The sequence below is a fragment of the Quercus suber genome, unplaced genomic scaffold (assembly GCF_002906115.3).
Source record: "Quercus suber isolate HL8 unplaced genomic scaffold, Cork oak 2.0 scaffold_55, whole genome shotgun sequence".
In the NCBI taxonomy this organism is placed as follows: domain Eukaryota; kingdom Viridiplantae; phylum Streptophyta; class Magnoliopsida; order Fagales; family Fagaceae; genus Quercus; species Quercus suber.
In genome coordinates, this window is record NW_027069520.1 from 224462 (window position 1) to 241545 (window position 17084).

The 17084-nt window shown below is 32.4% G+C and overlaps 1 protein-coding gene across 1 annotated transcript; it reads left to right on the forward strand.

Annotated features, from left to right (window-relative positions):
- The first annotated feature begins 3030 nt into the window (after positions 1-3030).
- LOC112001457 (uncharacterized) lies at positions 3031-4784 on the forward strand. The gene is made up of 3 exons (XM_024033613.2): positions 3031-3213; positions 3542-3868; positions 4410-4784. Exons 1-3 carry the CDS (start codon positions 3138-3140, stop codon positions 4592-4594), a joined length of 588 nt encoding a protein of 195 aa, XP_023889381.1. The 5' UTR covers positions 3031-3137; the 3' UTR covers positions 4595-4784.
- Positions 4785-17084: the final 12300 nt, after the last annotated feature.

Consider the following 17084-nt stretch of genomic DNA (forward strand, 5'->3'; position numbering starts at 1 on the left):
CATATACAAAAAAAAAAAAACAAATTGGCATCATAATCTGATGATAGCGATCGGTAATCGTCATAGAGTGAATGTTATAAGGTTTGAACGAAATGATGCGTATGTTAAATGTATGAGATACATATAGGTCCTTATGGCCTAGCAAAATATTTCATTACTTTTTTCTTTTCTTTTTTCAGTTTTGTTAGTGGAAGAAAATAAAGAGGAGCTTCATAGAATTTTTCATTTTATTTTCTTAGGAAATGCTTTGTTTGACCAGAAACTTATTTTCTTAGGGAATGCTTTGTTTGAGTTTGACCAGAAAATTGGTTCGTTTTTGTAGGCGGTCTTACATTGAGATACAATCATTAAAGGCAGGTAGGTCCTCCTTTCTTGCGTTCCTAACACTGCCAAGAAATCATTGCCAAGAAAGTGGTAAACTATTAACTATACCGTTAAAATTTATGTCTCGTATTAAATTCCACAGCTTACTATGAACAGCGTAGGAAGAAAAGATGCTTTTGGTTTTCGTAACTGAAATCTCTTGCGCAATGTCGTATACGGCAATCTCTCCTCTCCCTCTCTCTAATCTATATTATCTACTCTTTATAGGCTTAAGCTTTATTCTCTTATTTCAAATCAATAAAACTCGTAACTATGTTTTTTTTTTTTTTTAGAGATAATTACAATATTTTGCTAGTTTTGCAGTTCGAACATTTTCTTTGTTAGACCCTGGCCCCAAACACCTTGTATAAAAGGAGGTGCCAATTCAGCTACAAGACTCGTAAACACTTATAACCTCTTAAAATCCAAATGTGCAACTAGTTAATTGGATGATAAATACCACCGCGTACCATTGACGCGATGATCACTCAACAAGTATAAGTGTTTGTGGGGTGTGTGAGGGGAAGAAATAGGGTTCAATTCTCTAAGAGTGAACTTTACAAACTTGCACACTTAGATTAGACTAAGATAAAATTTCTATCATGTATATATATATATATATAAAAAAATTGTGATAAATAAAAGGCCAGTAGATTTCTAGGCTTGTGTTTATGAGTTATAGCTTCTTGAAACCCAAATTTGCTACTAGTTTGAGGATAAGAGAAGGCCATGCCAATAGATTTCTAGGCTAGTGTCTTAGAGCCGCCTTCATTTAATCTTTTATCAGAATTTTAAGTTACAAAAATACTTAATGAAAGAAGTGGTTTATTTATTTATTTTTTAATACAAGATAGAATTTCTACTCTAGCCTAATTTAAGTGTATATGTATGTGAAACTCCCTCCTAGAGACTTGAACCTCGACCCTTACCCCCCACACCCTACAAGTATTTATACTTGTGGAGTGACCACCACATTAAGGGTGCGCGGTGATCATGAAAGAAGTGTTGTTAGGGGTATAAGAATTGGGTCTTGCTGACTTATATCCTGAGCAATTAATTTCCTAGGTGACTAGTAGCAACTTGCAATTTCCATTCAATGTCAAATTCCCCAATTTTTGTCATATTTAACTTTAACTTTCATATATTTATCGCGTGATTGAAAAATGAAATGAAAAATAAGCATGTAATGAGTAATCATGTGATAATCTTATTAAAGCAAGCATAATGAATCTTAGAGAACTTCTTATAGCAAGGGGCTAAGGGCAAGCTGCAACTCACCCTATAATATATAGTATTAAAAATTAGAATAAAATGATCATCAGTAGTATTAAACTTATGTACGAATTTTAATATGCATCTAATTAAGTTTATTTTTTCTAATGATTCAATCAATTATGTATATTTTTATAATTAATAAAATGTGTTTATTTTTAAATACATGTATGTGTATGCATGAGTTACATGCTAGTATAATAAAGGAGAAGAAGAAGAAAATAATAATAAAATTAAGAACTCAATAAAAATTTACAATAATTTCATAACATTCTTAAATTAGTCTACTACTTTACATATGTGTTCGCTAAAATTTGTAATTTAGTTTTTTTAAGAAAGTGGTAGATTAATTTGAAAATATTGTAAATTTTTATTGTACTCCTAACATAACTTAAAAGAAAAGCACTTAATTGGTTTGAAAAGTTGCTCCTAGCAAGGAACACATTTCTCAAGTTAATGGTATGGTGCCAAATTTCCAAAGACATTAGGCACTGCATCCTTTTCATTCACATTTTGTAAGAGGGAAGTCAAATCAGTTGAGGAGTTTACATTCTTGTTATTTTATGGATCTCAAAGCTGGGATGCAAACTTAATTGTGGCCTAAGGCTACAAATGCTTTAAAAAAAAAAAATAGTACTGCTATATATTTTGAAAATCTAACAATTGAATTGTATGTTTTTTACACTCTTAATACACATGTCAAATTTTGTATCAATTGGATGTTATTTACTATGTGCTCTATAAACTTATTTTTTAAGCATAATTTTAGACTACAAAATTTTTTAATTTAAACAATTATTTGATTACATAACTGTTGATCTTTAATCTCCTAAAAATTTTGCGAGTAAGGTGGATATAAAAAGATAATGTGATTTATATTGGTGGATTTGTTAAAATTTAAATTCAATAAAAAGATATTGAGTGAAATTGTAACTTTAAGTTACAACAAAGTATGCAGCCAAACTTTGTTCTTACTTTATTCCACATGCGAGAACAAAAATCAGCATCGATCATGTAAACAATTTTCAAATAAGCAACCTCTAATGTACGGTGCCGACCAAATTATATATAATTATAGAAAACCATATTTTTGTTTTTACATGCCGGTGGCATATATGTTACAGCCATGCCTCCGCCTTTGATAGCGGCAGTCATTGACTAGTAATTACCAATCTTCTGGGGCCTCATTAAAAAAAAAAAAAAAGACCCTGACATCCTCAAGTTCCTCATGGTGGGGTCACACAAAATGGACCATAGCTTCACTAGTTTCTAAAGTAAGGTTCACCAAGACTTTTCGCATTTCTTAACATTGAAATTACATTCTACGTGGTCGTAGTTTTTGAAATCTATGCATTTAAGCAACTATAAAATGGTCCTAACGAACCATGAAATTTCACAGCATTTCTCCAAGTAGAAACACAAAGTTTTACTAGCTTTACGAAAGCCCTTTAGCTAATTTGGCCTCAGCACCAGTTCTTCTTTTTTACATTTAGAACAGTGCAATGGCCTCTCATATTAGCTTGAAGACCCTGGCAGTCTTGGTTCTTGCAATTGCCCTCTGTGTTCAAGGCACTCTAGGTATGAACATAATTATTTCCAACACCAAAACCAGTTAGTAAACCTACATTTTTTTTTTCTTCCCTTACATGCATTTTTTTCTTGAAAATGAACTACTTGAGATTCGTTTTTCTCTCATTTGGAGTGTGATATATTAAGTTACACTACAACTTTATATACTATTTGAAATAAATGTGTTTCGTGTCAAATCTTACGGTTAAGGTGTATTTAGTGCCTTAAAGTTTTAAATAATGTGATAATCTATACACGGTAAAATCTAAAAACTAAACTTTCCATATACTTCCAAACCGTAGCACTTTATCTAGTTTTTTTTTGTTGGCGGTTGCAGGAGCAATAACATGTGAGAATCTGGACGAGAACACATGCGCATTCGCAGTGTCATCCTCTGGCAAACGCTGTGTGCTTGAGAAGCACGTAAAAAGGAGCGGAGAGGAAGCATACACATGCCGTACATCAGAGATTGAGGCAGACAAAATACAAGACTTGATCGAGACTGACCAGTGCATCAAAGGATGTGGGCTTGACCGTAAAACACTTGGAATCTCATCTGACTCTCTCCTAGAGCCTCGCTTCACAGAAAAGCTTTGCTCAACTCAGTGCTATGGAAGCTGCCCCAACATTATTGACCTATACTTCAATCTTGCCGCTGGTGAAGGTATAAACATATATCATTATAAATTATTAAAGACCAACCATTTAAATAAAAAATACCTTCTCACCATGAGTATATTGATCATTTTATGGTCAACCAATTAAAGAATATATCCCATGCCATATTTTTTTTTCTTATTAAATAACTAAAGTTTTAAAGAAAAGAGAAAATATAAAAAGACACATGACATATTACAGTTAGTAGGAGTATATAAAGTAAAACGCTTAGAGTGTAATAAAGAATATTTATTCCAATTATTTACTCTACAAGCTTAGTGCATGCAAGCCTTATTGCTACCTCTGTGTTTGAGGAATGCTCGAGTTAACAAATTTCACAACCTTTTTAATAAATTGTGATTACTATAACATTAATTTATGGGTTTACTTACGAGTTATGACCCCAAATTTATGGTACAAAAATGAAAGTCAATTCAATGGTTTTAGAAAAAAAGTTATGAGATATTTTATATTGCTATATTTAATGTTGATATTTATTATTTAGGTACTCATTCAACTTTTTCTTCTTTTTTTGGTTGTCGATTTAGGTGTATTTCTACCCAAATTATGTGAAGCACAAGGAGCAAATACCCGACGAGCAATGTCTGAGATCAAAAGCTCTGGTCATGTTGCTCCAGGACCTGTGCAGCCTGGGAAGTTGACGGGTGCACCAGGACCTGTGTTGCCTGTGGAGTTCACTATTGCACCAATAGTTGCCCCAGCACCATACTAAATTCACAGTAAAAAAGAATTGTATACGAAGCTTAATTAGTGTTTATTAATTAGTTTACAATAATAAGTCACACCAGGGTCAGTAATCTCATTGATTTGGTCTGTGCAATCACGTTGATTATGACTCCGATGTGTTGTATTGAATTAAGGAATAGATTAATAAATCTAGTTGTTTACAGACTTGCTTAAAACTGGAAAGATATAAACAACTAACCTAGTGTTCTATTCTTTATAGTGCAAAGTGAAATGACATATCAATCTGTACATAAATAGTTCGTACAGATCATAGGCAGAAATCATAATCCCAAGCAATTCCAAACTAATATTTGTAGCCACTTGGAGCACAGAGCACATGAACCTGTGCTGCCTTCGGAAGCAGACACAAGGACTTGTAATAATCAACTGTATTTCCCCCAGAGTAAGCTTTTAGCAAGTTACATGCACACCATAGTACAATTCTTTATGATACAAATGTGCAAGAAATACTCGTCACAATGACAACTCTATTTCCTTCGGTAGCATTGAGTTCTCAAATAGTTTAAAAATGAAGTACGCAATTCTAAATGAACCATATTTCGTATGGCAATAATCAACAAAACTATTAAAACTGAAAATATTGGTACCACCTTAGTATAAGCATATTTCTGAAACCAAAATCCCACTAGGTAGAGGGTTAGCTATCAAATTAAATCAAATTTGGAATGCAGTACCTACAACGTCACCATTAAACAAGACCGCACAATTATTAAGGACATAATGTTTAAAGCATACCCTGTACAATACATAACCAGGAATTTTCAAAGACAAACCCAATATGCCCCAAAGCAATTTCGTAGAAGAGAACAAATGTATTTAAAATATTTACTCAACTGGACCCATTTAATTGTTAATTCAAAAGATTGTATAAAATATGAAAGAAATCAAACTTGAGCTTTTTCAATTCTCCTTTGAAGCGGTATTTGTCAGATTCCAGTGAGAGAGAGATTGAGCATGAAAGAGAGACTGGAGAGAGCCATCAAAAGAGAGATACGACGTCGTCTGTGTATTAGAAACTTACGAGGAGCATGAATTACTCATTTGCCCTTCACTTCATGATTTTAAATAATCTTGAAAAAATGGAAATAATCTGTACTTTCTTATTTTGATTTGGATAAAATTAAAACATAAACTTCCATATTTTGATTCTATTTTTTTACCATGCAATTTTTTTTTTTTTTTGAGAAGTACATGACTATGCAGTATTAATTCTAAAAAAAAGATAAAAAATTCATGCTTTGAATTTTAAAATGAAAGTGTTTCTTTGTTTTTTAACTTTTATAAAAGGACTAAGCATTTATATACTTCCACTGTATTCAAAGGTTAAATAAATAATCAAGTACTACAGAAATAATGCATATTTTCTCATTTTGGTTACCCTTTAGTTACCACCATGCTATGATCTATGGACAGATTGGTCCATTAACAATTGTTAAAAACATGCTCTACTCATGTTTGGGCTAAAACTCTCACTTTGGTTTATCAAAAGAAAAGCCCATTGGACATAAAAATATACCATCCTGTTTAAAAGTTTCTCTCTTTAAAACAAAACTTATGCCTTTTGCTCACATAAAAAATATTTGTTCATGGCTCATTTTAAATTATATTTTTTTACTTTGCTCCCCAAAACAGAAGAGTGTATCTTTCTTGGGATACAGAAAATTTATCTCAACCAGATCGCTCTCCAACTTCAACCAAAACTCTAAAAAACATAATAGTATTTTAAATTTTTCTATAATTAATGATATGACAAGCTATTAATAACAGATATACACTGTAAGGATTGTGATGCAGTACAAAAAAGTCAAATCATAGATATCTAATGCCTACTTTTGGGGAACATATTTTGTCAACTTTGATGAGAAGACTCTAACAAAGTAAGAGTGACCATAAGAATGCTAAAAAAAAGACAGATTTTAGAGATGTAATAAAATATGTTCAAATAAATAAATTATAAATAATATATATATATATATATATAATATATTTATAAAATAACGGCTAACATATGAATGTATAATCCGGCCCCCCCATGTAGAAATTCCTGGTTACGCCCCTTAACAACTAACCTAGTGTTCTATTCTTTATAGTGCAAAGTGAAATGACATACCAATCTGTACATAAATAGTTCGTACAGATCATAGGCAGAAATCATAATCCCAAGCAATTCCAAACTAATATTTGTAGCCACTTGGAGCACAGAGCACATGAACCTGTGCTGCCTTCGGAAGCATACACAAGGACTTGTAATAATCAACTGTATTTCCCCTAGAGTAAACTTTTAGCAAGTTACATGCACACCATAGTACGATTCTTTATGATACAAATGTGCAAGAAATACTCGTCACAGTGTCAACTCTATTTCCTTCAGTAGCATTGTGTTCTCAAATAGTTTAAAAATGTTCTCAAATAGTTTAAAAATAAAGTACGCAATTCTAAATGAACCATATTTCGTATGGCAATAATCAACAAAACTATTAAAACTGAAAACATTGGTACCACCTTAGTATGAGCATATTTCTGAAACCAAAATCCCACTAGGTAGAAGGTTAGCTACAAATTAAATCAAATTTGGAACGCAGTACCTACAACGTCACCATTAAACAAGACCGCACAATTATTAAGGACATAATGTTTAAAGCATACCTTATACAATACATAACCAGGAATTTTCAAAGACAAACCCAATATGCCCCAAAGCAATTTCGCAGAAGAGAACAAATGTATTTAAAATATTTACTCAACTGGACCCATTTAATTGTTAATTCAAAAGATTGTATAGAATATGAAAGAAATCAAACTTGAGCTTTTTCAATTCTCCTTTGAAGCGGTATTTGTTAGATTCCAGTGAGAGAGAGATTGAGCATGAAAGAGAGACTGGAGAGAGCCATCAAAAGAGAGATACGACGTCGTCTGTGTATTAGAAACTTACGAGGAGCATGAATTACTCATTTGCCCTTCACTTCATGATTTTAAATAATCTTGAAAAAATGGAAATAATCTGTACTTTCTTATTTTGATTTGGATAAAATTAAAACATAAACCTCCATATTTTGATTCTATTGTTTTACCATGCATTTTTTTTTTTTTTGAGAAGCACATGACTATGCAGTATTAATTCTAAAAAAAAGATAAAAAATTCATGCTTTGAATTTTAAAATGAAAGTGTTTCTTTGTTTTTTAACTTTTATAAAAGGACTAAGCATTTATATACTTCCACTGTATTCAAAGGTTAAATAAATAATCAAGTACTACAGAAATAATGCATATTTTCTCATTTTAGTTACCCTTTAGTTACCACCATGCTATGATCTATGGACAGATTGGTCCATTAACAATTGTTAAAAACATGCTCTACTCATGTTTGGGCTAAAACTCTCACTTTGGTTTATCAAAAGAAAAGCCCATTGGACATAAAAATATACCATCCTATTTAAAAGTTTCTCTCTTTAAAACAAAACTTATACCTTTTGCTCACATAAAAAATATTTGTTCATGGCTCATTTTAAATTATATTTTTTTACTTTGCTCCCCAAAACAAAAGAGTGTATCTTTCTTGGGATACAGAAAATTTATCTCAACCAGATCGCTCTCCAACTTCAACCAAAACTCTAAAAAACATAATAGTATTTTAAATTTTCCTATAATTAATGATATGACAAGCCATTAATAACAAATATACATTGTAAGGATTGTGATGCAGTACAGAAAAGTCAAATCATAGATATCTAATGCCTACTTTTGGGGAACATTTTTTGTCAACTTTGATGAGAAGACTCTAACAAAGTAAGAGTGACCATAAGAATGCTAAAAAAAAGATAGATTTTAGAGATGTAATAAAATATGTTCAAATAAATAAATTATAAATAATATATATATATATATACACTATAAAAAAATCAAACTCATTAAAAAAAATGTTATTTTAATGGAATAATTAATGCCTAGTAGGGTACTAAGTTTGCAATCCCCAAGTATTGATGATTGAAGAGCCAAATTCGAACCCTCATTGTTCTAGTATGCTAGGCTATGTTCAAAATCTATTGTAATATTATTGTATGATCGTGTCTTAGCTTCATTTGGCTTCTTCCACCTAAAGTCATGTGTCCTTTTTGCTTTTAACAAATGAAATAATTTCATAATTCAAAGTCTCACGAAGAAAAAAAAAAAAAAACAAACAAACAAAACAAAACAAAACAAAAACCAAACAAGATTTAATGCATTCAGAATTTTATGCTTGAGAAATAATTTAGTCACCAGGCACCAATAGATGTGTGCTTCATTGATCATTGTGGAACATAGATGATGATGACTAACATGTTCCATGTACAAGCTTGGTTGCTCAGTGATAACTGAGCTCAATTTTGTTACCAAATCTAAGTTCAAGTTTTTTGGAGAAAAATTACATCAATAGAAAATCGAGGGGTCATTAAATTGCTATATAGTACACGTCATTTTCTTTCCCTCCAAGTCATTACATAATTTGGTTGGACCAGTACAATTTCTCATAAAAAGGAACTATCCTAAAAATAACTATTTTGTGACACTATTACTCATGTATCATCTATGGTTGCCAATGACCTTCTGGCCTGTTGATGATTTCCAGAAAAACAAGATTTTTTTTTTTTTTTTTTCATTTGCATGCATAAAGACTACTGTTTTTTCTTTGGTGTACATAGTAGCATGTTGATATAAAGAATAAAGGAAGGCACCATTATTAGTACTCAAAGAAATGAGCCTTGACATTGTACAAGGGCGGGCAATTTAATTTTTTTCACCTCACCGTTTTGATGTTTTGCCCTTCTAACAATTACATTTTGTGCACGTTGTTTTTCTGTCCCTTGTACTGTTTATTCTTTACTAGTGTATGGGCTTATGCCAAGCCTGTATAGTGTAATGTCATCCTATGAACTCATCTGGCCTGATTACTACTTCTTAGGTTGTTTGCCAATTTTATGGGATAGATAAGCAAATCTAGTTGTTTGCCAATTTTATTAATGTACAATTTAGAAAAAATACAGGAGGAACTGAGACCTATTACAATTCCAAACTAATTTTTGTGCCCTTTTGGAAAGCATGAACCAGAGCTTTCTTCTAAAGCATGTACAACTAGGACCTGAAATCGTCAATGGTATTGCCATTGAGTAAGCTGTTAGTGTGTTACATGTGCATTGTTGTGCAAAACTATACTTTACAAATGTTCGAGAAATAACTTGTTATAGTGCCTACTTTGTTTCGTTCTAGAGCATTGTGTTCTCAAATAATTTTAAAAATGAATTCTACATTACAAAATGAACCATATTTCATATGACAATGATCAACAAAACTAGGCTACAAATTGAAAATGTTGGCTCCATTTTAATATCGACATATTTCTGAAATAAAATCCCACTGGGTAGACGGTTAAATATAAATTGAATCACATTTGCAGTGCAATGAGTACAACAAAACAAGACCAAACAACTATTAAGAATGATGTTTGAAGTATATCTTATAGAGTATGATAACTTTCACTTAATACTAGCTCACTCACAATTTCAATGAACCAATTCACTTTTAACATTGTAATCACATTGATCTTTCATGTCATTGATAAACCTGAAATCATCATGCCTTGAAGTTCTTTTGAAGAAAAGAACTTTACAGACTCCTTGAGAACCAACCGAATATCCAACTCTCATACCTATAAATGACCATGAGTATTTAGAGTCACCCTCATTTTTTCCAATTTCTTTTGAGCATTTTTGGGAAAAGGAGCTCCATTGAGTTCAATATTCGCAATGTAGCTAAATGTATCAAAACTCTTAGGCAGGGTGCCAGGTTGCATGATTGAATTATTCTCAAAAAACTATTGAATGAAAGTTCATGTATGATGTAACCAACAAAAGAAAAACCAAATATACCACAGCTAATTTCATCAAAATGATTGTTTATTCAAAGATCAAGGGATTCCAACAATATCATGTTTCTGGCCTTTTCTAGTATCTTTCCAAACAAATGACTTTGAGACAAGTTCAAGAAACGAAATCCAGTAAGAGCTTAGTAGAAACTAATACAGACAAGTTGCTAGAAAGGTCAAAGCTCCTTACAAATATGGAAGAATAAAAGGCTTTTACAAAGTGCTAGAGAAAAGAACTGTAAAGTTCATGTTCATTTGAACAGCTTGGTATATGTCCTGAGGCTATTATTGACAAAAATCCAATACCAAAAGAGAAGTGGGTTGGTAGATTTTTGGAGGAGTATAATTTCACCCATCCAGCTTGGTACAAATCCTTGTGAATCTATATTCTAGTCTAGATCAAGGAGCCCACAAATGTGTGTAGTTTTGTAGCAATGGAAAAGGTACAATTTGTTTTTGGGATAACATAGGGAACCTTTCTAAAAAAGAGTTCATTGGACTCGCATCTAGCAAGTAAAACTTACGGACAATTGACCCCACCAGCCATTATTAATTACTAAATTATCTAAGGGCATTCACCCCTAATGGGATAAGCAATTTATGCTCATGCCCAAATCCAATTATGAAGAAGCAATTGTTGTTCAGGTACAAAGGTTCAAGCTTATACATGGGGCCAGAGAATTGTGAATTACATCTGAATGGTTGTTGTTCCCAGTTCACTACGAGTTAAAGATAGCCCATGCATCTGGCAATGATGAAGGTTTTTTTATAGAGATTTATCTAATACATGCCAATCTCTATTCATGTTTTTGGCTTAAAAATGAGGATATTGGTATAGAAAAGTAATCAAGTGGAATATTCAAAATTGTTACATTAGGAAATAATCATGTTAGCTAATACTGGAAACAATTTGAGCTAAATCTATGAGTTCAGAATTTAGCAATACCTTGGATGCGTTACCGTCAAGTTTGTTCTCAGGGAGATTGATCAATTTAAGGTACATAGCCAAAATCCAGAACTGGTCTAGAACTGTTTGAAATTGTGAGATGTCCCACTAGTTAAGATTGGTAACCATGTAGGAAATTGTGGACCAATCTGACAAGAACTCATTGTGATGGCATTGATTTCAAGAGTAGGAGCTCCATTGGAGCTTTCATTCATGACAATAGAGTGTGAAGACAAATCGGCAAAATGCATTTTAGACGCATTGCCCTCCAAGCAATTTTGTGCAAAGCTCAACCCCTTCCAATTTTAAGAGTGGAACCAAGCTTTCTAGTGTGGTGACATTCAACTGATTCAATTCAAGATGTAATATCAATAAGGTTCACAATTTTCCAAGAGATTCAAGGATGGGTCCATAGAAGAAGTTATCATATAGAAAATGATATGCAAGATGCGTCCAGTAAACTGAGTGCTGGACAAAACATGTCAAGGATGCAAAGATTTAGTTTGGTACTTGATACTTGGCCTTGTAGATTACTGAAGTCTAAGAACAAGAATGAAAGTTTATTGCTAATTGTTATTGTGCCCTTGAAATGGTTCATAGAAAGATTAAGCTATTCAAGGGATTGAAGAATTGACATTTTCAGGGACCAATGTGTGTCATGAAGTTGGTATTGAGATGACCATAATGCTAAAAAGGAAGGGAGTTGATTTATTTTCTAAAGCCTTTTTCTTTTCCCCTTGGAAGGTTCATGCCACTTGCATAAAAATATTGCAGGGGAGAGAGATAAGAAACCCTCCCTAGACCATTCACCTAATTTTCCCTGTAGGTTAAGAAAAAAAAAGCTATGATAGATTTCTAGTCTATTGAGGAATGAATATTACAAATCCTGCAAAGGATAGGTCAAAATGTCTAAGTCACTCCAAGTAACCAATATAGCTTGGAATGCCCTTACCAGTAGAATAATTAAACTCAAGTAATCTAGTAGTTCTAGTTTGAGTGATGAAGGATTAATCTTGCACCCAAAGGTAATTTATATCCATTAGCATAATATGAAATTCCTAGGTGGAGCTCAACCAAATCTTCTACTTATGTTGTCACATCAGACAACAGTCCATCTATAGCAATCTTCTTCAATAGACAAAGACGAGCCTATTTGAAGGATTTGTAAGAGCTTTGAAACTTTGCATGGCTCGTTTCTTTTTAGAATTGCAAGTTACATTGGAGCTCCTTCGCATAAGCTGGATTTGTAGGGTAATACATAGAAAACTGAAGAAAGAAAAGTATAATACTTATGAAAGATATAGGCATGTTAAAGCAATAAATAATGACGAATTGTGTTCACAGGAAACTTAACACGTTCATAACAAGCTAAAACAAAATTTTATTGTTAAATAGGCTTTTAGCCAAATGGCCCAAAACCAGCCATTGATCTAGAGCTCACATATAATGTTTATGACTCTGTTCATTTCCTCTAGTAATTAACCAAGGTAATCATTTATAAATCATCTTAGAAAGAAGTGGAATACTGTTTATGGTTTCTTTTTCTAGACACAATAATTTTTCATATATGCTAAGGTCATGCTTCTCTGAAGAGTTTTAAATAGGACTTCAAAGTTTACGAACTCCAAAATTTCTGGGAGAAAGTGCCTTTTCACTATTGGTCCTTTGCTATCACAACTGCGATATTAAATGACTAACATTTATTTGAAAAATAAAATGAACCATCCAGTTTTAAATCTTCTGAAACTCAAGGAAAGCACTACTGACAGATGTGTTATTTAGGAGAAAGGTATATAGTAAATTAACTGCCATTTGGGAGACAAAGGTGGATAGAAGCATAGCATCACACTTACTATTGTATCAAATTGTTGTGTGCATTTAATTAACATTTTTAAGAAGAAAAAAAAAAGCTGAAAATCTTAAAATCAAGGTCCAAGGTACTTTTATTTATATTTTTGATATTATAGAATATAACTAAGAATATTCTCCTCAGACATCGAAGGCTAGATTTGGCTGAGGAGGAGAAGTAAATTTTAGAGAGCCACTATTTTGTAGCCTAAGCTTCCTTCTTAGAAACTTATTGGAAGGGATCCAATTGATAGCCTAGGAAATTTTCACAAATAGCAACGTTTAGATTGCCTAGTTATGCACAATTTTGTTGTTTTTCATTGAAACTTTACAAAGTGATCCCCAAGAGATATATAGAGAGCTACGAGGATTGTTGGATCCTGGATGAACACTCTGCTCGCCTATGGGAATATATCAAATCTATATATATCTAAAAGCTGAAGTGTAACATTTATTGTTGCTACGCTCCTGTTAAGCCACATTAACAGCCACATCATCGGTCCCACTAACTTCTTTTTTTTCTTTTTCTTTTCCTTCCTTTTACAAATTAACATTTTCCCAATTATTACTCTATCACATAAAATAAAAAATAAAAAATCCATCTCCTAATTAACGTTTCCTAACTTTTCAACTTTCCATTTGTTATTCCATCAATTTCAATCTGATAACAATCAAACTTCCTTCAACTCTATGACTCTCTATCTCCCCAATCAAGCAATTCTGAAAACTATTCAAATGCCACTCTATTAGAATTCCATCAACAACAAAAAAACCTATTGATTTGTTGTCTATATATATTTGCAATTGCTTTAACAAATTAACATTTTCCCAATTATTACTCTATCACATAAAATAAAAAATAAAAAATCCATCTCCTAATTAACGTTTCCTAACTTTTCAACTTTCCATTTGTTATTCCATCAATTTCAATCTGATAACAATCAAACTTCCTTCAACTCTATGACTCTCTATCTCCCCAATCAAGCAATTCTGAAAACTATTCAAATGCCACTCTATTAGAATTCCATCAACAACAAAAAAACCTATTGATTTGTTGTCTATATATATTTGCAATTGCTTTACCTCACTTCTGCAAATTTGGAAAGTCTCTCTAAAGTGAGTTTTTTTTTTTTCCCATATTCTTCAAATTTTCCAGATTAATTTTGTTGGTGATGTGCCATTAGAGAGCTCAAGTGCCAACAACATTGGTTCCCGTAAACCAACCAAAAAAATATTAAAAGCATGGTTGCTCACAAGGATACTGACACAAGGATTGGCCACGATGTGTAAAACAAATAAAAACATTTCCAATGGAAAAACCATTACATGATGCAAATAGTCTCGTAGAAAGTTCACCAAAAAAAATACCGTCAGCAACTTGCAAAACCTTTGCCATCCTTGACTCTATGCAACCTCTACAAATGACCCACTTGTCTTCAATAGTCCTAGAACATGTGTACTCTTTCTATATAGTGATTTCCTTTAATTTGGCTACGTGGTTTCAATGTCACAAACATTCAAACTGGGATTGACATAAGTGGTCTAATACATACAATGGGTATTTGATTGAGCACTTGGTATGGCTATTTTTTTATAGCTATTTCATGGGGGTGCAAAACAAAGGCTCTAGATCAAGAACGCAACTCTCTCAGTTGTTCAAATAGCCAACAACAAAAGAATCGCAATGGGCTCTTACTACTATAGTTTATGTGGTCATTAATCATGGATGAGTTTTTTTCCACTGTTGGATACATCTTATGTGTATTTGTGTGATGTATTCACCATTATGGATAAATAATTCTCTTTGTGTATGCATAGCATAAATCAGTTCTGTTGTATGTACATATTAGTTATGTCATGAATGTAGATGCATAATTTAATACAGGATATATTACTTTTTTTGGTTTTGTATTGTAACAAATTTAGATATTATTATGGGAGAGGCCAATTGAATTGAGATTCCTATCACATCTGGACAATGAGTTGTTAGAAAGATCTAGCATAATCACCTCGGAGGATATACAAGGTAACGACCCTTTAAATTTTTAGAACTCAGATCAATTGCTAAAGTAGATAAAAACATGGGACTATTTGGAATCTCTCCATTGATTTGATTGTGGGAGAGATTTAGATATTTCAACTAAGAAGACCAATTCCAAAATGAATGAGGAATCACATCAGAAATTTGTGTGTTGGATATGTCTAGATATTGAAGATCTCACTTGAGTGGTACACCTTCACCTAGGCCCAATGCTTATAAGCTGAAGGTGGGAGGCGCTTCTCCTCGATGTGGGGTTGAGCAAATCCATGAGGGTTTTCACCCAAAGCGAATAATACCTTTTAAGGGAGAGGTTCGTCCCTCCCACAAAAAGGTGCCTTTTTGTGGGAGGGACAAACCTCTCCCCAAGAAGGAATTGTCCACTTTAGGTTTAGGTGTGACCCTCATGGATTTGTTCAATTCCACATTGGGGAAAGATGCCTCTCACTCCTGCCTTATAGGCCCAACGCTTATAAGCTGAAGGTGGGAGGCGTCTCTCCCCGATGTGGGAATGAACAAATCTGTGAGGGTCATACCTAAACCCAAAGCAGGCAATTCCTTCTTGGAGAGAGGTTCATCCCTCCCACAGTTTTGTTTAACACAACTGTAGAGAGTAGGCTTGATAAAATACGAATGATGTTTGTTTGAATATCTCATTTTCAAAAAAAAAAAAAAAAAAAAACTGTAGAGAGTAGGCTTGATAAAATACGAATGATGTTTGTTTGAATATCTCATTTTTAAAAAAAAAAAAAAAAAAGAATATCTCATTTTCCCTTTCTTAAGGCCAAACCTTTTTATTTATTTTTTTATTATAAATAAAATAAAAAAGAAGGCTTGTCTTCCACTATAAAAAAGAAAAAAAAAGTTTGTCTTACAAAAGCATTCAAATTTCCAATCAATTTGTGATCCACGTTCCTAGGGTTTAGATTAGAGAAAGCAATAAGTCACTTTCTCACCACACATCAACCCATTTGCTTAGTCTTCCACTAAAAACAAGTCTTTTCTTTTTTAAAAGATAATAATTGCATGAGTAATGTTATAAATATAACAATTTTCACAATATTTGAAGGACAAAATTTTGCAACAAACTTAGTTATAACTTAAAACTATAATTCCACTCAATATTTTTTTATTAATGTGAATTTTGACAAATCCACCATTAGATTACATTTTCTTTTTATATCCTCCATACTTGCAAAATTTTCAGTAAAATCAAAGTTTAATAAATATGTCATCAATCAAATGTTTAACAAGGAAAAAACTTAAGGACAACCCGGTAAAAATATATCTTTAATTCTACTTAAAATACCTACAAAATAGGATACTCTCCTACTAATCCATCTTTTCACAAAAAAATTATCCAAAAAAAATTGTAAAAAAGGAAAATTATGACACTAGACTAACAAAAAAAATCAAATTCATCGCACGTGCAAAGCGCATGTAATGAGGCTAGTAAAATCTTATTAGATTGGTCACTTCTTTGAGGATCTCTCCTGATAAACTGCTCTTGGATAAATCCATACTTTTTACCAGTTGGAGAATGATGCTATACTTAGAAACTTTCCCCTTTAATCCTTTATTACAAGCAATTCAATTTCAAGAGAGATATATTCACCATAAAAAATTGCCGAGCAATATAAGTCATGTAATGATTTGAATTATTTTCAGTGGCCATGCATGACACTAAAATTTTTAACACATGTTGGTATGCTTCCAGAAAACTT